Source organism: Eptatretus burgeri, chromosome 4, assembly GCF_056783735.1.
Source record: "Eptatretus burgeri isolate ZD-2024b chromosome 4, Ebu_testis_v1, whole genome shotgun sequence".
NCBI lineage: Eukaryota > Metazoa > Chordata > Myxini > Myxiniformes > Myxinidae > Eptatretus > Eptatretus burgeri.
Window position 1 is genome coordinate 25960475 of NC_140964.1, and position 20761 is coordinate 25981235.

At 44.9% G+C, this 20761-nt stretch overlaps 1 protein-coding gene and 1 pseudogene across 2 annotated transcripts in view; one reads left to right on the forward strand and one right to left on the reverse strand.

Annotated features, from left to right (window-relative positions):
* ME2 (malic enzyme 2) overlaps positions 1-20761 on the reverse strand; it is a 64259-nt gene that overhangs the window by 4639 nt on the left and 38859 nt on the right. For both annotated transcript variants that reach the window (XM_085877203.1, XM_085877204.1), the window contains 8 exons: positions 18889-18992; positions 18630-18739; positions 14818-14915; positions 13575-13688; positions 13339-13453; positions 12361-12503; positions 12102-12204; positions 3203-3273 (listed from right to left, as the gene is read on the reverse strand). In XM_085877203.1, coding sequence (XP_085733329.1) covers positions 3203-3273; positions 12102-12204; positions 12361-12503; positions 13339-13453; positions 13575-13688; positions 14818-14915; positions 18630-18739; positions 18889-18992 — 858 coding nt within the window. The remainder of the gene's footprint in view (positions 1-3202; positions 3274-12101; positions 12205-12360; positions 12504-13338; positions 13454-13574; positions 13689-14817; positions 14916-18629; positions 18740-18888; positions 18993-20761) is intronic.
* On the forward strand, positions 6765-8501 carry LOC147027667 (uncharacterized; annotated as a pseudogene).

Below are 20761 nucleotides of genomic sequence, written 5' to 3' on the forward strand. Positions count from 1 at the left end.
GGCTTGAGATCTTGATCGGTTGCTCGAGGCTTGAGATCTTGATCGGTTGCTCGAGGCTTGAGATCTTGATCGGTTGCTCGAGGCTTGAGATCTTGATCGGTTGCTCGAGGCTTGAGATCTTGATCGGTTGCTCGAGGCTTGAGATCTTGATCGGTTGCTCGAGGCTTGAGATCTTGATCGGTTGCTCAAGGCTTGAGATCTTGATCGGTTGCTCAAGGCTTGAGATCTTGATCGGTTGCTCGAGGCTTGAGATCTTGATCGGTTGCTCGAGGCTTGAGATCTTGATCGGTTGCTCGAGGCTTGAGATCTTGATCGGTTGCTCGAGGCTTGAGATCTTGATCGGTTGCTCGAGGCTTGAGATCTTGATCGGTTGCTCGAGGCTTGAGATCTTGATCGGTTGCTCGAGGCTTGAGATCTTGATCGGTTGCTCGAGGCTTGAGATCTTGATCGGTTGCTCAAGGCTTGAGATCTTGATCGGTTGCTCAAGGCTTGAGATCTTGATTGGTTGCTCAAGGCTTGAGATCTTGATAGGTTGCTCAAGGCTTGAGATCTTGATAGGTTGCTCAAGGCTTGAGATCTTGATAGGTTGCTCAAGGCTTGAGATCTTGATAGGTTGCTCAAGGCTTGAGATCTTGATAGGTTGCTCAAGGCTTGAGATCTTGATAGGTTGCTCAAGGCTTGAGTTCAACTCCATTAAAAAAAATTAATTTGTTTAAAAAGAAAATAAAACAATTGGTGAGTCAGAAAAATAAAAAAGGTATTATGGCAAACACAATGACAGATTAAAAGGAAAGTTGTTGATGACATCCCCTGAGATAGTCCTATTGAGGCTGGAGTTCTACAAGACGGCATTGTAGGACCGTCGTCATTTTTGGTCGATTTCAATCGATGCTCCGCCTTCCTTGGAAAATCCTTTGTACTATACAGTTTTGTTGATGACTACACCCTGTACAGAACAGAACACCATACTTCAGAGAGGCAGGCAGCTGCAGTCTCCATGTCTGCAGAACTGGAAAACAAATGCCATTGGTCAACCACCTGGAACATGTCTTTCAATATAGGAACAATCCTGCACTCACCATTTCTTCGCAAGAATTGACTTTCGATCAGCCCAGTCCCCTTCCATAGGTCACTTCACTTAGCAAAACCCATGAAGAAGTGCAGTCCCTGCTGTGCTTCGGCTTCTCAACCTGTCACAACCAGTCTTCGGTGGAACATGGCTAAATTGGCTTTCAATGTATTCTCTGCAGAGCAAAGTGCATTCTGAAACACTCAGAGCTCATTACAGTGTACAAGCACTTCATCCAAAATGTGATTGCGTTGGTCCCTTATCAGCTGCTTGCCATCTTTCTCCCCTGGAGGTGATAAAGTCCAATTATTTTTGAACAACTGGCATATGCCATGCATACAGAACCACCTCAGCCTGGAAGAGGTACAGTAGGCCACAGCTTCCTCTCTGTGCAACACAAAGTTCTGACATGAACGCCATTGAACACATCTGCCAACATATGGATTGGGAGCTGTGGAAAAGCCAATCTCTGCCAAATAAACACAAAAGTTGAAACAAAATCAACGCATTTCACCAAATCTGCATCAGGCTGTCATGTAGACTATTATTTATTCAATACCTTCATGGGCTCAAGCACTATATGATGCCAAAGGACATTCTACCAGATACTAATATATGTAGATATTGTAGACCATTTGATTGTGCTCGCATCTCTCTCCTCTTCCCTTTTGAAGGGGTGAGATCCAACAGTACCAAGCTTCCGCCCTGCCTTGACCATGATACTCCTTCACTTCCACCAGTCCTCAGCCAACTCCCTCAACTTTCCAACCACCCCACCTTATCGATATCCACCCCTCACACGATCTTTCCAACTCAACCATGGTCTACCTCTTTTCCTCCGACCTTGCTCCCTCAACCTCTCCGCTCTCTTTGCCATTCTCTCTTCCTCCATCAGCCCCAAGTGTCCAGCCCACTTCAGCCGGCTTTTTACCAATCTCCCCGTCAAGCTCATCTACCAAACAATATCCTCCCTCAGTTCATCCATCATCTTCACTCCCGCAATCTGCCTGACCCAGTTGTTCTCACCGACCTGCAACCTCTTCAAGACCGCAAATGTAGGCCAGCGTCACACAAGACACCAAAACTTTCTTTCAATTTCCTTGATATTTTTCTATCTGCCATTACTCCCTCCACATTCCTACATGTATTCCCACCCACCTGAATCCTCTTCTGCACCTCTGCCTATGACTTACCATCCCCAGAAACTACCCCCTCCACCACCCACCCCCCCGATAACCAAACCAATTTCCCTGTATAATCTCCTTCCCCTCCCATGTGATCCATATCTCTCTCTATCTCTCTATCTCTCTATCTCTATCTCTATCTCTCTATCTCTCTATCTCTCTATCTCTCTATCTCTCTCTCTCTCTCTCTCTCTCTCTCTCTCTCTCTCTCTCTCTCTCTCTCTCTCTCTCTCTCTCTCTCTCTCTCTCTCTCTCTCTCTCTCTCTCTCTCTCTCCTTCTCTCTCTCTCTCTCTCTCTCTCTCCCCGGTGTCGTAAGCTTCTTTTTTTTTCAGGTCCACAAATCCCGATGCCATTTCACCAGGCACCTCCAACCTCTTCTTCACCAATTGTCTCAGCATGAACATCCCATCAGTTGTCCCTCTATCCTTTCTAACCCCCTGTTGCTCTTCGCTGATCTCCATCTCCACACTCATGCTCTCATCCAGATTCCTCTCCAGGACCTTCATGACATGATGTTGGAGTGTAATGTCTCTCTACTTCCCCGGATGTCGGCACAATTAGCCCTGTCCGACAACCCTCCGGAATCGAACCCTTTTCCCTCCTTCCTTGCTCCCTCAACTCAACTCAACCTACCTCTCTCATACATATATTCAACAGCCTCTTCGTCCAACATTAAAAGAACGTTCTTATAATTGATCGTAAAAATTAAGTTTTTACTCTGGCAGGTCACTGTACAAGTACACTTCAAAAACATGATCTGATTGAGCTTGTCGATGTGACATCTTGTAACTGTGACACCTTATTGAGCATTTAGGTGTGACAGCTTGAGACGATCCACCAATACAAGTTAAACTGCAGGCAGAAAACTTCAAAAGATGTCTTTATGCAAGACTGATGTGGCAGCAAAATTCCATCAAAACGACAAAAAAAATTAAAAAAAAAACTCACCTTGGCTGCATCGAGAAAGACATTGTCTCTGATATGTCTCACTCCGCACAGAATGACTGCTAGAGCCACACCTGAAACAGAAAGCGGACTTTCAGTTTAAAAATTGCATGGACGACAAATGCAGGGTGGAATACCAGAGGTGGCATGGTGCAGCACTGGTACCAATTAAAGTCTGTTGACGTTATTTAGTGGAACAACTGAACTTTTTTCAGCAAGATCTCATTCTCAATAATAATATTATAATAACAGTTTGACGATTGATTTGACTTCGATTGACGTTTTATTAAAAAAAAAATTAGCCCCCATGTCCCTCCCAAAAATCCCAGCATTTTTTGCCAGAGGCCCAAATCCAAGATGGCTGGCAGCACCATCTTGAAAAATTAAGTTTTGAACCAGAGTAACTAGAATAATGGACAAAGACACTTTTTCGGGTAAGTCGACCACGAGGATTCCGAATCAGACATGACTCTGACGTTAAGACATCATTATGACCCAAAAATCCAAGATGGCTACCATCCGGTAGAGCAAAAACGTAACTTTCGAATGGGAGCACCGAGGATCATGAATAAACACATTATTTCTGCTAAATCTATAATGGTCACGGAATTGAGTTCCTGCTTAGTGAATTGTTATTTTTTTGTATTATTTTTGTTCGTGTGTGTGTAATTTCATATCGCACACACATATTCTTCATATACTTATTTCTGTCTTTCCAGGGAAGGTACGAGCGTACGAGACGGCACTGAGAAGCACAGTATTGAGAAGATAGCTGTCAAGACAACATCCACCGTTCCGTGTGTCAGGCTTTGCAATGAAGCCACCAATGCCATTGTCTGCGTTGAGAGTTGGGAAAATCTCAAGAAAAAGGCCCTGTTACGGAGTGGTCTTGACAAATTCGGAGACGTCGACGCGACGGTCGATTTGGATAATGGTCCCGGCATACAATGTGTCCATAAATCATGTCAGTTGACCATATGGAATGCCAAGAAACTGGAACAGGGCAAGACAAGACGTAAAAAACGATAGGTCGAGGAATGCCAATCTTGGTCTTCATCCATGTCTGAGGTTTTCCCCTCAGCTGCCACTCCACCTGCCAAGCAGCTGCGATCAAGTGTAGAAGGGCTGATACATGAAAAAACAAAGTGTGTGTGGTGCTGTAAACCGGAGTCCGCCAAGCACCCTGATATCGTATGATCATGCATGGGCAGCTTTCAAGAGCCACACGGTGTCCCTCGAAGATCAGAAAATGCAAGACAGAATCAACCGTGTGATCGATTATGCAGCTGATGACCCCTACGCGATTGAGATCAAATATCACAACAAAGGCTGGTTGAAATATGTGCGTAGTTACCAGAAAATGAGTGAAGATGACAAACTCCTACGCATGCACTATGTCAATCTCCGTGAGGCTCAGACTATCTTCTTTGACCACATCAGAACAGTTATCTTTGATGAACATGAGCTAAGGTCACTGCAGGGCCTCCTCAAAGACTACAGCTCTATCATATCTTGGTATGGCTTCCCAACATCCGGCGTCAAGTCATTCTTTATCAAAGATATCCTGACCCGGGTGTTTGAGGGCAAGATCGGCTTCCACTCCCGCCCTCAGAGGAACCAGTGATCTCGTCTATGATACGTCTGGGGGTGGTTCATATGTCGAATCAGCGCTCTCCTTTATCGGTGTCAGCAGTGAGTAACTGGTGCGCAACGTGGCTGAGCGGTTAAAGGATGACGTCAAGTCAATCAAACTCAACCGGTGGCCGCCGAGAGTCGAGGAGCTAGAAGAGGAAGAGCTCGCGCCTCTCCTGGTCCAGCTGCTATCTGCTTTGCAGGAGAAGAAGGAGGTAGATCTGTCTCTCAGTACATTCTCTCTCGCCTCCTTCATCACACAGCACATCACAAAGCGACCCACCACTACCGCCATCAATGCCACCGTCACCCTTCACGGGATGACTCGCAGCAAGGAGCTTGTTGACTCGTACTACAATCTGGGCATGGGGATCAGCTACCAGAACGTGCTTCTCCTGTGTGACCTCTGGGCCGTGCATGACCTCGAGCGGTGCTCCATCTGTCCTGACGAGATCACTGAGGGAGAACCAAGCATCAGTATCATTGACAAAGACGACTTTACCAATGACACCTTGACAGGAGGGGGTACTGCACACCGCTGTAACTGGATGTTTTTGCAGCGTGTAGAGCGTCTTGTACCGGAGTATGAGGCAAACATCCAGGATGAGCAAGCGCACATCAAAGACGCCAAGACTGTGTCACAGGCACTTAATGAGAAGGCGTCTGAGATGCAGGTTGTAACGCCGTATAGGACCATCAAACGCGGGGGAGCCTCCCATCCGCCCAAAGCCCACCACGTTCTTGTCAAGTACAGAGCATCAGCGCAAGCGGAGCATTATTCATGCCCTTGCTCGTGCAGACGTGAATACAGCTAATGACCACCCTGATACAACTAAGCAGACGATCCCTTCCTACAACAGGTTTCATGTTGGCTTGAATGCAGAGCAGGGGAAGAGCAAGGCTTATTTTCATATGTCTTACAATCAACTGCCCAACAAGTCAGTTGTGAATGACATCATGGACAAGCTGTCTACCACAATCGCCACTAAGCGCATGCCCTTCGCCTTCCTTATGGGAGATTATCCCGTGTACGTCCTCATCACCCTGCTCAAGGCTGAGAACCCAAACAAATACCGTGACATTGTGCCCTTTCTAGGTCCCTTCCATACACACTGTGTGATGATGAGCGCTATCTAGAAGTGCTACAAGGGGAGTGAGCTAGAAAATGTACTTGTGGCGGGAGGAGTTACCGCCAAGGGCTCCGTCGATCGTGCGCTGAAAGACAAGCATTACAAGAGGGAGCTGCGTTGCTTGAGGCTCATGTATGAGGCGCTCATGAGTCAGCTGGTGCATGAGAGGCTCATGCCTCACCTGGCTGATGACACGAGGAGGAACCTCGAGATTCTGAGAGATACGAGTCTCTCCCAAGAATCCCGTGCTGCTGCTCATGCGGCACTGGAGGAGGATGCTGAACTCGACAGCCTCATCACCAACTTATTCACCCATAGGGAGGCCAGCGACATGGCAGACTACTGGAGGGAATTCCTGTCCATGACAGATGCATTCATCCAGAATGTGCACGCAGTCCATATCTGTAACTGGGACGAGCACGTCACCTCTCTGTACGCAATGCTGCCATGGATGGTAGCATACAACAACAATAGGTACGGGAGGTGGCTATCTGACTTCTGGGCGATGCTGACAACTCTCCCTACTGATCAGGTCACCTTCCTTCGTACTGACTTCGCTCAGTCCATCACAGGCAACCCCTACTCCAACATGGCCTGGGACATGTGGATCGAATGCACCATGAACAAGGGCAGCAAAATTAAGTCTGGCTGGCTCTCCATCCTCTAGAATGAGAAGCAGCTGCTGGTGCACTCCAGAAATGTGAACAATCTGGCCCGGATCCGGGCGGCTCATTATGCCCTGGCCAACCGGAAAAAAGCCATGAGGAAGCACATGGAATGCGGTCCAAAACGGATGCGAGAAGATGAGCAGTGCGTGCTGGACCTGGTCGCAATGCATGCATGAGTTTGACTCCTTTCTGTTCGACCCATCCTCACCCACCCTTCGCACCCTAGAGTCAGCCACTCCTGCCTCTGATGAACTCGTTGCGGACTTCAACTCAGTCCGTGCCGCGGGGGAGGAAAAGCTGACCAGAATCTTGCGAGAGCGGGTGTTCAGTCAGAATACTGCCCTCCATGCACTCATCCCTCTGAGCAAACGCTTGACGTTTGCCAAGATGCCAGACATGGAGAAACCCGGGGAGAAACTCAAATCGAGAGCTGCTGAAATGGAGCGGAGCACTCTCAAGGCAGTGATCGACCTGGTTGAGGTCTGTCAACTTGTGGACCTCACTGACTTGCTGGAACATCATGTTGTCGAGGAGTGTATGGCCCTATTCAACTCCAATGGCACATACAGGAAGACACAGAAGAGCAAGCTCATCCAGAGTCTCTCTCTGCAGGAACCCTACACTGCTCTCATTGACATGGGCATGATCTGGAGGATGGCAACTCCATCAGCAGAAGATCGACAGACGCAATATGGCACCCCATAAAGTTGTCGGATTATGTCCACAAGGTGTCATCCATCATCCTTGCCCGCCATGGTGATGCTGAACGTATCATCTGTGTGAACGACCTGAACGACGCACCATACTCAACTAAAGATAACGAGTGAGACCTGCGGGTACAGGGTAAGGCACATATCCTCAACACCTACACGAAATTGAGCGACCTCTTTCCTACTGCCCAAGTGTTCAAAACGCTGCTGTGTAGCAGCAGCAACAAGAAGGGGTGGCTGCAAAAAGTGATATGCGACTTCCTGACAGACCTTGCAAAGAGTGTTGATGCAGAGATTGTCTACTCTGTTGGCTCCCACAGCACCAACTTGTCAACCCAGCAACCAATGGAGAACTACAGCTTTGACCAGTCTGAGGCTGACACTGTCCTCTTTTCTGCTTACTCAGTTCTGCGCGAGTCAGGCTACACTGGCCCTGTTGTCATTGATACCGATGCCTATGTCACGGCAGCGGTCATCTCACAGCAACTGCCCGGAATGCTCTATATCAAGAGGAAGCAGGAGACCGTCTTATGCCGTGGCCTGGTGGCTGATGAGATGGCAGACTGTAGTGTGCAGCTGCACTATGACAGGCTGTGATGCCAACTCAAGCTTCTATAGCAAGGGTAAGAAGTCAGTGTATGACCAGGTGGCGAAGAGCCCTGTGGCCCGACGGAAGTTCTTGCGGTGTGGAGATAGCATTGACCTTGAGGAGGAGATGCTAGAGGAGCTCTTCCAATTCATATGACATATCATCTCTGGCAACAAAAAGAGTAGCACCATGGCTGAGGCCCATGCAGCGAAGTGGAAGACACTGAAGAGCAAATCATTAATCCGTCTCCCTCCAGATGCAGATAGCCTACGCCAACAATGCCTCCGTGCAAACGACATGGCATATCTTGTGCATCACCCCTCCAAGAAGCACCACCCCTCGCCACTTGGACATGGCTGGGAGCTGGTGGGTGGTCGCTGTCGCCCTGTTCGCCACACATGACCTGCTTTCCCAACGCATCTACCTGCACCAGGGCCAGATGAAGAGAGCGAGGAAGACGATAGCAAGGAGGGGGATGAGGAGGGAGATGATGATGTACAGAGGAGTAGAGGGGATTCATCAGAATCTGATGATTCAGAATCTAGTGAGGCAGAATGCTCTGATTCAGACTGATCATATCTCTCAAGGTCATATTGATTCATCAGTTACAATGTCATAACAATGTGAAGTATGACACGAAAGCATAATTGATGACTTCTAAATATTTTTTTTAATGATTTTTTCTAAAATGTGTTTCATTTGTGTTGTGGTGTCATTTGTCTACAGAAAATGGCCAAAAAGTACCATTTTTAGGGTAAAATGATTTTGTATTGACATGTTTTAAGTAGTTTCATTTGCAAACTGTTCAAGTTACAGCGATTAAAAAGAGCTTATTTTGAAGTGTAATGAGCTTACTTGTCCTGCATTAATCAATTATCTATATTATTCATCAGTTTACTTTACTGCAAGAGATCCTTATGGAGGTAGTTGCTTTAAGTACAAAAGTTACATTTTCACTTCACCGGATGGTGGCCATCTTGGATTTCTGGGTCAAAATGATGTCGTAGCATTAAGCTAATGTCAGATTTGGAATCCTCGTGGTCGACTTACCCGAAAAAGCGTCTTTGTACATGATTCTAGTTACTCTGGTTCAAAACTTAATTTTTCAAGATGGCGCCGCCAGCCATCTTGGATTTGGGCCTCTGGCAAAAAATGCTGGGATTTTTGGGAGGACATGGGGGCTAAATTTTTTATAAAAGGTCAATAGACGTCAAACCAATCGTCAAGCCTTACTTGCCAGAGAATGGTCATGGAATTGAGGTTCTTGACCGAACTATTATTTACTTGAGAGGGATTCGAAGGTGTCCGTCAGGTTATTAAAAATGGACTCTGACAGTCATATTGGAAAAACAAAAAAACTTTGGACCTCTGTATCTCTGAAACTGCAACAAGGAAAAAATTGAAACTTGGTACACAGAAAGTACTCTGCATGGGGAATGAGGGTGATTTCTTATCATCGGTGCCCTCGGGTGAGGTCATCGGTGCCCTCCTTACGACATCATAATTGCATATGTACAATGCCACATCCGATCAGTATGAAAATTTTTGAGGGTCATCTTGGGATAAAATTGTCCACAGAATTTTTTGTCATTACGTCATCGGTCACATGATTCGGCAGCCAATTGTTTAAAAAAATTTTTTTTTTAAACCTTCAAAAATATTCTTTTCTGAAGTGGCTGAACAAATCAAGATGAAACTTTACACGCATGACCACCTGTCCATGAGGAACAAAAGGTTCACACATGATATCAGAGGTCACATGGTTGGCAGCCATATTATCCTAAAACACATAAAAATACACCACTCAAAAGAAGTCCTAGCAAGGTTCTGCAATCTCTGATTACTCTTTTTATTGTTTCTATGAGTGATTGTTCACCATGGAGAGATAGGGCCAAAAACAGGAGTGTTACAGATTTCAGAATCGGATCCACCAAATGCATACAAACATTTCGGTCCTCAGACAGTTACTTCCCTAAATGCATGTCCAGGATAGACCCATCCCCATGTCTGGTGGGATTCTAACTTTGATGCGCTGAGAAGGGTAAAGAATAGATTCCCTCTCTTGTGGAAAGCTCCTTTTTCTCTTTACGACAGGCACATTCATGCACGTGAGATAGCCGTTAGCCCAACGGAGGCACACCCACCTCTTTCCATTGACGTTTGACACCCCGTTCAGCAGCTCTATGGACGCTAACTGGCTCTTTTTCGTATCAGGCTGAACATTGAGGTGATAATTGTTGTTGACGTTTTGTGAGCGCTTCACGTTTTCGCTCGGTAATTCTGGCAAATGGCTGCTTCATGCCGTTCGTCCAGCACCACAAACATGGCATTGTAGGCCAAGAATGATCGCGAGACGGGCAGTTTATCACGTGCAACGATGCGCCAATATGCAAGATGGATTTGGCTGGAGTCTGCTTGGGGCTCTGCCCAGACAGGCCGCCTATAAAAAAGACGAGTGGACCGTTTTTTCCAGTCAGTGGTGACAGGAGTTGGTGATCACTGAGCTGATTGCGGTTCTGAAGGCTTTAAGAGTTTTGCGACAGTTTGTGTCAGTCGCTTCCAGTCAGACGGTTGCTTCAGTCGGTTCCAGTCAGACGGTTGCTTCAGTCAGTTCCAGTCAGACGGTTGCTTCAGTCGGTTCCAGTCAGACGGTCGCCTCAGTCGGTTCCAGTCAGACGGTTGTTTCAGTCGGTTCCAGTCAGACGGTTGTTTCAGTCGGTTCCAGTCAGACGGTTGCTTCAGTCGGCTCCAGTCAGACGGTTGTTTCAGTCGGCTCCAGTCAGACAGTTGTTTCAGTCGGTTCCAGTCAGATGGTTGGTGAGCTGGCGACAGTTGAGTTTGTCACAGTTGGTGACGGCCTTGCAGCCTTACAGTTTCTCACAGCTCCTCAGCGCCTCACAGCTCCTAACAGCTGTCCGTCGGTTGTGGCTCCTGATGGTGGGTGACACTCGGACCGTTAATGCTGGTTCTGCTCGAGACCTGCTCTTGACGTACCTGATTATTGGCGTCCCTGGTTCCTGGGGGTGACAACGTAATGTCGATTGGCGTTCAAGCCTGTTTGTGAGTGGGTGTATGGCGAGGCAGGGCGCTGGCAACGGACAAGGCACGCTCACACATTTCAGGACGTTTTATTTGACGTACGACGACTTCTATTTGGTGAGCGAGACTAGATTTCTCCTCCCCCCGAATGATCTGCTGGGTACCCTTGTCTCATGTTGAATTGTTAAGTAAGGCATTGTGATAAGCATCTGCTCTTTGTCTCTTTTTCTAACAATGCCAGATTAATTCTTTATTTGCTTGTGATTATTTTGACTGATTTGAATTGACTTATTTTCACCACAAGGAAATAAAAAGTTATTTTTATTTATTTTTTCCTTATCAATAAATTATTTTTGACATTTCAACATGTCCGTGCTTGTCCTTTCCTTCCATCGATTCAGCATTGTCTGAACCTAGATAGACTGTGAGGTAATTACCAAACGAATTGACCCGTCAGTGGGCAAGCACCAGCGGTGAAACGCTCGGCCGCCCAAATTAAGATCTAATCAAGATAAGATTGGTGCTTTGCCGAGGGCACGCTCCCCCTTCAGGAAGCTACGTGACCTCAAGTTAAATGGCAAAATTAGACGGTGGACACTGGAACTTGTGGTTAACTGATTGGCGTTTGTGGTTCTAAAGCAACCCACCGTACCACAAAGTTAATTGTGAATGGTGGCCTCAAATCCTGCTCTTCCTCATAATGCACTTGGGATTATGGCCATAATATATAGCACTATATTTCAAAACGTTTTGGACAGGTTATGCCAAAACTTGGTGGATGAGTTGGGTAGGTGACAAAAACAAGCAGATTCCATTTTGGTTCAGGTCTGAATCCAGATCTGGCCCATCAGTGGGATACAGAATGTAAACTGTTCAGCCTGGTGGAGGTATGCGCTCTCCCAAGTGCCATTCTCGTGTTTCTGCTGTAATGTTACGTGAAAGTTTTGACAAGAAAGCATTTGAACCATGAAATTGAAAACAGGAAAAGGAGTGAATAATATACAACTTCAGAGAAAGACATTTGACAATGAATGCTTCAATGTGATGCCAACGGTCAGATGCCAAGTTTGACATGCACTTGGCATCAATGTGATGCCAAGTGCCCGACTTTCACCAAACAAGGGAAAAAATTACCTGGGAATATGTACGCATTATTTCCTTGGCCAGGCTTGAGAATTCGCCCATCAGCCAGTGTCACAGGGCTGAACGGACTGCCACTCGCAAATAGGCAGCGGCCCTGAGGTGAGAGAACAAGACGAACAAGGTATTTCAAATCAGCATTACCACCATGCCATGTGCCAATATTTCTCATTGATTCTCACCCTAATGTAAAGTAATGTCAAAGGCTAGTGTTTACAGGTGGAGAGAGTGAGTGTTTTTGGTGACAACTCACATCTGTGAGTGTGTAAGCATCTTCTGCTGTGCACTCCGCTTTCACCGTTGGGTTGCTCAGTGCAAAGATGATTGGCCGTTTGTTCAGCTCCCCCATGCTTTGGATTACATCGTGTGTGAAAAGGCGACCAGCCCCTGCCACACCTGGTTATTGGCATGTATTAACGATGAAATGGGATTTGCTGCTGATGAGGTGCCCACACAGAAATACAGTATTTATGTGTTGACATTTTGAGCATTTCTCCAAGCTTTATTATTACCCCACGTGCCAAGCAAAAAAAACGGGGTTAAGCAATTGCTTCTGTTGGTCTGTTGACATCAGTTTATGACCGAGAAATTACTTAACTGCAATTGAATTTTATATTTTGAACACTGCACAACACATATCGGAACATGAATTGGAACACAAACCTGAAGTTTAGCAGTACTTTGGGTCTGAATTTGGCAAATTGGATGGAATGTCATCCCGAGTATGCATGCACAGAGAGGAGTACCGTAAGGTTCTTTTATTTTTATTTTTAGTGAAAGTCCGTTTGCCTGTCTGACAGTCAAACAAGATTGAAAATCATTCCAAACAGGCAACTTACTATTTTTAGGGATGTCATAAAGGACACAAACAACAGGCATGAAGAACTAATGTAACCTGATAAATAAGGGGGTGTACAAGATGCCATCTCAACCAATCATATGTGCCGCTTGCTCTCAGCGTTGGGAATATCGAAATTCAGACAAAATGGTGGCTTATAGGAAATATAGATCATGTTCAGAAATACAATAAGCAAAAGTTTAAAAGACCCTTCCCATGTCCATTTTCTCAAGACTGCATTGGGTAAGTTATTTTATGAACTCAAGTTGGTGTTTTTTTCTCTTTTTTTTTATACAGTTGTTCTTCCATGCCCAAATACATACATCCTGTGCTCACTCCCCCCCCCCCGCCCCCACAACAATAAAAAATTTAAAATAATATTTTACATCTTACCGATAATTGCAGTCGGTTTAAGAACATTCACTGCATCAAGGAACGTAAGCACGGGCTTATCAGGGGCTGGATGTGCAAACAGCTTCTGATTTCCATCAATGCCTTTTGTGCGCTCCTGGCAGAATCAACAATATTCACGTCCATTTTATAAGCGCAAGACGGGGTATCATAAATTGACAGAAGGAACCATGGTACTCAGAATGGCTGCACAATGCATTGCCGTGTGAATTTCCCACCTGGGTGAGTAGACCGTCTTTGTCGAACATCCAGACATGGCTGAAGGCATCCACAGGTGGAACTCCTTGCTCTGTTAGTGCCGAAACGATGAGGTTTGCAATACCTGTTGCAGCCTGCAAGGTACAGTTGCATCATCCAACAGGAGGTGAGTCCCAGCAAACCTCATTTGATTTGATTATCATCTGATTGTCACAGCTCACTCAACATTGCTCGAAAGTAAAAGTTTTTCTCGCGAGTGCATGCATTGGTCATTATGGACTCCATTTTTACACGCATGGTCAATCACTTTTTGTGCAAATTGTTGTTGTTGTACTCTGGAAGCGCCGACAAAAAAGCGTGACTGAAATGCCAGTATTTTAAAAAAGTCAATTCAACAGTTCAACTGCAGTAAGTAATATTAGTCATTCAGTATTACATGGTGAAGGAGAACGATTTGTAAGGAATAACAGGCCAGCTGTTGAAGCAAAGTAGAAAATGCAGTATTTGAAGCATCTCGTCCCCTATATTGTAAATGGCAACACTTGCACGAAACACCTCTGCTTCTCCTTTGTGGAATAAAAAATCATTGCAAACCCAAAGGAAAAAAAATAAAATAAAAAAACACAAAGCTGCAGACCAGGAAATAAAATAAAAGTAAATACCAACAATATTCATTATCCAAGAAAAGAACAGATTTCACAGGTGCTCAGAAAGACGGCACGTGACCCAAGTTATGAATCAGTCGAAGAGATGTACGTATCTGCCTTTAAACTGCAAAAACCTTTCAAGCAAGGAATCATTGCTCCAGTACAGTTCCATGTCGTACCATTATTCTTGGGAACAGGTAGTGGGGCGGGTGGGGGGAGTCGGTTCCATGTTGTGACATTGTCTTTGGGAACAGGTGGTGTGGGATGTCGGGGTGAGTGGTCAGGGAGCGATTGGGGAAGTGAGTTGTTGCGTGCTCCAGTGAAGCTTAAATATCGCCTGTGCACAAAAGCAATGAATGGATGGTGCATCTATTTCCTTGCAGTATACATGAGAGGACAGATGTGTCAGTGTGGAAGGAGGGCAGCCACAGCATCAAACTTATTTGGCTTTGATTGTTGCTTGATCTGGAGAGTGATAGTAACAATAGCAAAGAAAAACATTGAAATGTCAACAGACCGTTCATGGGTACATTCAATTTCCCTTCAAAAACGTTTACGAAAATGGATGGTTGTCCACCACATTGTAGTGCTCGAAACCGGGAACGTGAAACAATACCTCGCCTGCTCCGAGGAACAAGAATTTGTTTTTTGAGAGTGGGACATCTGTTACTCTCTGTGCAGCCAAGAGCCCAGCAAGTGCCACAGATGCTGTACCTGAAAGAAACAAAAAAATTAGTGGCCCAAAAAATTTTTAAACACACACACACACACACACACACACACACACACACACACACACACACACACACACACACACACACACACACACACACACACACACACACACACACACACACGTCCCAATAAACAAGAGGCACCTGCCACAGGGTGGATGCAGAGAGCGTTTGTACTGGTATGTCTGAAGCTACCTTCCAATAATCAAGCCACTTGTCCATCCTCTGTTAGCCTGTTAGTCCATCTTCCCCCACCCCTTACTTCTCCCCTCTTAAGATTATAATCTTGACTTAGACATACGTCTACATCTCCACCATGCTGTGAGGAGGGGCAGCTCCTCACACTTCATGAAACTGGTGACGTCCAGTGACCCACACGGTCCGTCGGTGACTGACCCGCGCCTCACTCGTTGTTGGCGCTGCTCACACCCACACGCGCACCACATGCTCGCTTGCTCAAGCACTGGGTAGGACGAATTGTCTCGTTGTTGGCACTGGTCAGACACCCACACGCGCACAACACGCTCGCTTACTCACTTGCGTTCTCGCACGCTTCCTCGCTTGCACGCTTCCTCTCTGGCTCACTTTCTTTCTCTCTTGCGCACTTACGCACTCGCTTCTTCCCTCACGCGCTAACACCCGCTTCTCGACGCGCTTCCTCTCTCGATTACTTCTCTCTCAGAACGGACCTCCAATTCGTTTTATATCTGCGGCCCGTCTGGGTGGGCGTAGAGTCCCAAGCTCACCCCGCCTCACTTGCGCACCGTTACCATGACGACCCGTGCGCTTGGAAAAAATGCGGGCATCAGCGCTCGCGAAAGTAATATGTGCATAAACGTTGCTGAGGAAAAATAAGGCGGGTGCCAGCGCTCGCGAAAGAAATGCGTGTAAACGGGTCTGTCGCAATGAAAAAAAGCTTCCCATAAGAGAGGGGATCTATCCTTCACCCTTCTCAATGCATCCCGTTTAAGATCCCATAAGACATGGGGATGGGGCTAATCTGAACATGCATTTAAGGAAATAATTGTCTGAGGACCTGGATGTGTGGATGCATTCATAAGACCGGATTCTAGAATCCGTAACAGTATGAAGCAGTATATTGTGTGAGAAAGTACAGAGAACAAGCTTGTGCTGCAAGGATGACGACCATTGCAGTTGGGATGCTGCATTGCATGGGGCGAAGGCTTCATACATGCACGTCCAACAGACATCAAGGCCAAAACCCACCACCCTAAATCTGATTACTCTTAATCATCCCAGTTTTTCATCTTTGCCACCGAAGGTGAAGGAGGTTATGTTTTCACCCCTTTCTGTTGGGTCGGCGAAATAGGTGACCCTTATTGTCAGTAATTCTGTCTGTTTGTTTGGATGTTTGTTCGTTTGTCATCAGCATAATTGGTAGTAAACGTGGGCGGATTTTGACCAAACTCGGGTGGAAGGTACATCTTATGACCTAGTGCTTTGGAAATTGTGATAGTTGTTAGGGACGCTTTGGTTCCCCAGCAACAACCGAAAAACCTTCAAAATCGGTACCGTTCACGCGAAATCAATTCCGAAAGCCATTATCCCACGTAGGGTTATGAAATTTGGCAGGAATGATCTACAGGTGATGCTCTATCAAATATATTCCGGTTTTTGTGATATATGGAATACTTTACCCGCAGCGCCCCCTACAATTAGGGTATGCGTGAAAATTGGTGAAAATTGAAGGCCCCCTTGCGACCAGGTGAGTGCATCGATACGAATGAAACCTTGCAGGTTCATGGTACTCAATGAGTACTACAACTTTGCCTCAGGACATATTGACCGATTTCGCTTAGGTCAGGGGTCAAAGGTCAATTAGTGCAAAATCGATAATATGCGAGAGCTGGAGGTGCCTTTGCGCCAAATGCTACTCCTCCTCGGGTTATGGTCAGATGGTCATGAAAATTCACACTCATCGTCTGGAATACATTGTGCACAAACGATCGAACCGGATTTTCGATTTAGATCTTTGTTCACCCACAGCACCCTCTCGAACTTTGGGGATTTCCGATTTCAAACCGCATTTTCGGTACTTTTCATTCAAATGGATACCGAGTGGTTATCAAAAGATGGAACTGGATGAGATTTGATATGCATAATCTTAAGGTGATTCCCTATCCGCTATATGACATCCATTTTGCTCTATATCTTATAGTTTCCGTGCTTGGCGACCCATCGCCGCAAACCGGCTTGTCTGTTTGTCTGTTTGTGTGCAGGATATCTCAAAAAGTTGTGGACGGATCCGGATGATATTTTGTGGGCTGGTTGGGTGTGTGACGAGGACAAACCGATTAGATTTTGGTGAAGATCTGGATCCGGATCCAACTACTAGAATTTTTTTAAGTGATCCTTCACCATCAAGAGATAGGGCCAAACACGATATTTAGTATGATATCTCAAAAAGTTGAGAAGCATTCGGACGAAAATTGGTGGACAGGTAGGATATGTGACAAGGAAGAATTGATTCAATTTTGGTGAAGATCTGACAATTTTTAAAGTGATTCTTCACCATTGATCGGGCGAAACCAATATATAGCACGATATCTCAAAAAATTGTGGACGGATTCGGATGAAACTTGGTGGGCAGGTAGGGTGTGTGATCATGACGAATTGATTCGATTTTGGTGAAGATCCGAATCTGGATCTGGATACGAGGATTATTTAATGTTAAAGTGATTCTTCACCATTGAGAGATGGGGCCAAAAACGACATAGAGCATGATATTTCAAAAATGTATTGGGCCTGATAGGTTCTCGTGGATAAGACATTGCATGGTAGAGGTATGCACTCTACCAAGTGCCCTTCTAGTTAGATAAGAGATAAGATTTGTAATTCACATGTGTCATGTCAGGATGGTGGGATTTGTGCAGTCATGCATTCATTTCTTCATTTGTATAATTCTGCTTCCATGCTTTTTATTCTTCTCATTAAAATCCTTGTGTTCAAATCTTAAGCTACCCCTAACCCTCATTTGTAACAGTTGGACTAAGCCGTTAAAATAAAACGCTGGACAAAAACCTGCGCTTGGACAAAATTAGCCTATCACAACTCGGGAATCCATGGAAATGCCCCAATGGAGCGCGGCTTGGCAACCCTTACACGCAGCAATGCACGCACACTCGTTCATTTTTTTTTTCTCTTAACCCTTTGGACCCTAACGGCCGTTTTACCAGCCGCTATTCAAACCTCCATATACCCTAGTGGCCATTTTACCAGCCGGTTTTAAAACCTCCATATACCTGAGCGCCAGATTTTTCTCCAAGGAGCCCAAGGTGGGAGAGCTGAAAGTCCAAGGCGCTCAGGGTTCAAAGGCTTAAAACTATTCCTTACAACACATCCAAATGCATTACGTTCACATTTAAAGGACGTGATAACTGATAGCTCCACAACACCCAACATAACACTTAAAATGTTATTTTAATGGAAAAAAATTCAGGTCCCATTATGGCGAGTCTCATGGAATTTTTTATTAGCACGAGTCAGTCGCCTGTTACACAAGCACCCAAAGTGTTTGTGGAAAGCTTTCAGGTATAAGGTCATCTAAATTAGCACAGATAATTCAGATAGATATCAAATATAATTATTTTCAGATATATCATGGGAATGAGGATCAATTGGAATTGTACCATGTACCTTAGGTTTAATAACATAATACTGTAGTTTTCTGTACCCTGTATATCATCGTTGAACGTGCAGTACGTCTCACGATATTTGCGGAGGAACCGGAAAGCATTATGGTTTCCAAAATCTTCAAATTGGATAAGTGTGTTCTGTCCATACCTGCAATGAAATGATAAGAAAATTGAAGCTCAACCTTATCTTTGGCAGATTCTTATCGTTGATATCAACACAATGAAGAGGTTTTCAGACATGTGATGTTAACCCAATACTCTGAGTTACCAAACACTGCATTGTTGCTCGAAACTTACTTCTCAACGACGGCTTCCATGAACTCATCGATAAGATCATCATACATTTGGCTGCAATCACGCTTCTGGTACAGCCCCATGTAGAAAGGGTCATCCAGCAACTCCTGCATAAGAAAATAGTTCAATTTTATTTTATTTAACTCTCTCACCAGCTTGACGTAAGCATGAGCAACAAGAGAGTTCAGAGAACTTGATACCCTGCACAATGTTTAAGTAAATAGTGTACTTCAATTTAAATAAAAGAATGATTTTAACGATAGTTAAAATTAAAAAAAAGATCTGGAAGTTTAGTGCGAGTCAAGTATTTCAGAAGCAGTCCCGAACACCATCCTTATGCACCACCCCATTTAACCTTTATAGCAATTAAAGTACGGCACTGCAAAACTGGAGGTGCTTCGGAGTATTATGACAGGCGATTTGTGTTCGACAGTCTTCAAGTATACAATTAAATAAAAAATAAGACTAGAAAAAAAAAGGGACATAAAATGTCATGGCCCCGACTGTATTAGTAATTTTGCTGTACGGAGTTAAAGGGCTGTCCCATGTTTATTTCCAACTAAAATGGCCACTAGTCGACCAGTCGGCCATCTTTTATCAGACTGGAAAACAAAGTTTGGTGCAAGTGTATGCCATCGTGCACTGTGCTTGTGCCACATTTGAACAAAATCGGACGATGTATTTCCGAGAAATGGTTGGGGACACGTTTAAGTAACAAAATGGCTGCCAGTCGGCCATCTTGGTTCTGATATTGAAAGAAAATGACCTGCACATGTAAGCCATCATTTATTATCTGTGTGCCAAGTTTGAACAAGATTGGTTAATGCATGTCTGAGAAATGGTGAGGATGTGTTCGATACCAGATTTTTTGGTAGTGTTCTTTTACAACTGAAATGGCCACCAGGCTACCAGTCAGCCATCTTTGATCAGATCACAAAAATAAAGTGAGGGGCACGTGCATGCCAGCATGTATTGTGCCTGTGCCAAGTTTGAACAAAATCGGACCGTGCATGTTTGAGACGTGGTTGGGGACACATTTAAGTAACTAAATGTCCACCAGTCGGCGATCTTGGATGTGATCTCGAAAGAAGATGAAATGCTTATGTAAGCCATCATTCATCATCTCTGCGCCAAGTTTGAACAAGATCAATCAATGCATGTCCAAGAAGTGGTTGAGGGCGTGTTTAACATCGGGGGGGGTGGGGGATGGGGGTTACAACGAAAATGGTCGCCAGTCAACAATCTTAGATCTGATCAAGAGAGAAAAATGACGTGCATGTGCAAGCCATTATTCGTTGTCTGTGTGCCAAGTTTGACCAAGATCGGTCAATGCAAGTGCGAAAAATGGTTGAGGACGTGTTCAATACCGGCTTTTTCGCCCCCGTTGTACTTAGTCTGAAATGGGTTTGGTCTCAGTTTTTGTGTCCGTGCGTGTATGCGTGTGTGCGTGTGAACACGTGATGGTATACATATGAACATCATTTTGCTTTGCGATGCGATCAAACATGGCATACATGTGGCCATTTTAGTTGCAAAAAAAAAAAAAACTCCACCCCATCCCTCTCCCTTCCACAGACCTCCTATTGTCTCTGTTCTCCACTATTTTGTGCCTCCATCTACCGCCCCTTTTATTTTGTCTCCTGCCTTGTTATATGTTCTGTATATTAGCTCTTACATGAGCATCGACATGGTATGCAATACAGATGTGTATATATGTATATATATATATATATATATATATATATATATATATATATATATATATATATATATATATATATATATATATTTATATATATATATACATATATATACATATATATACATATATATACATATATATACATATATATACATATATATGTAATATATTGTT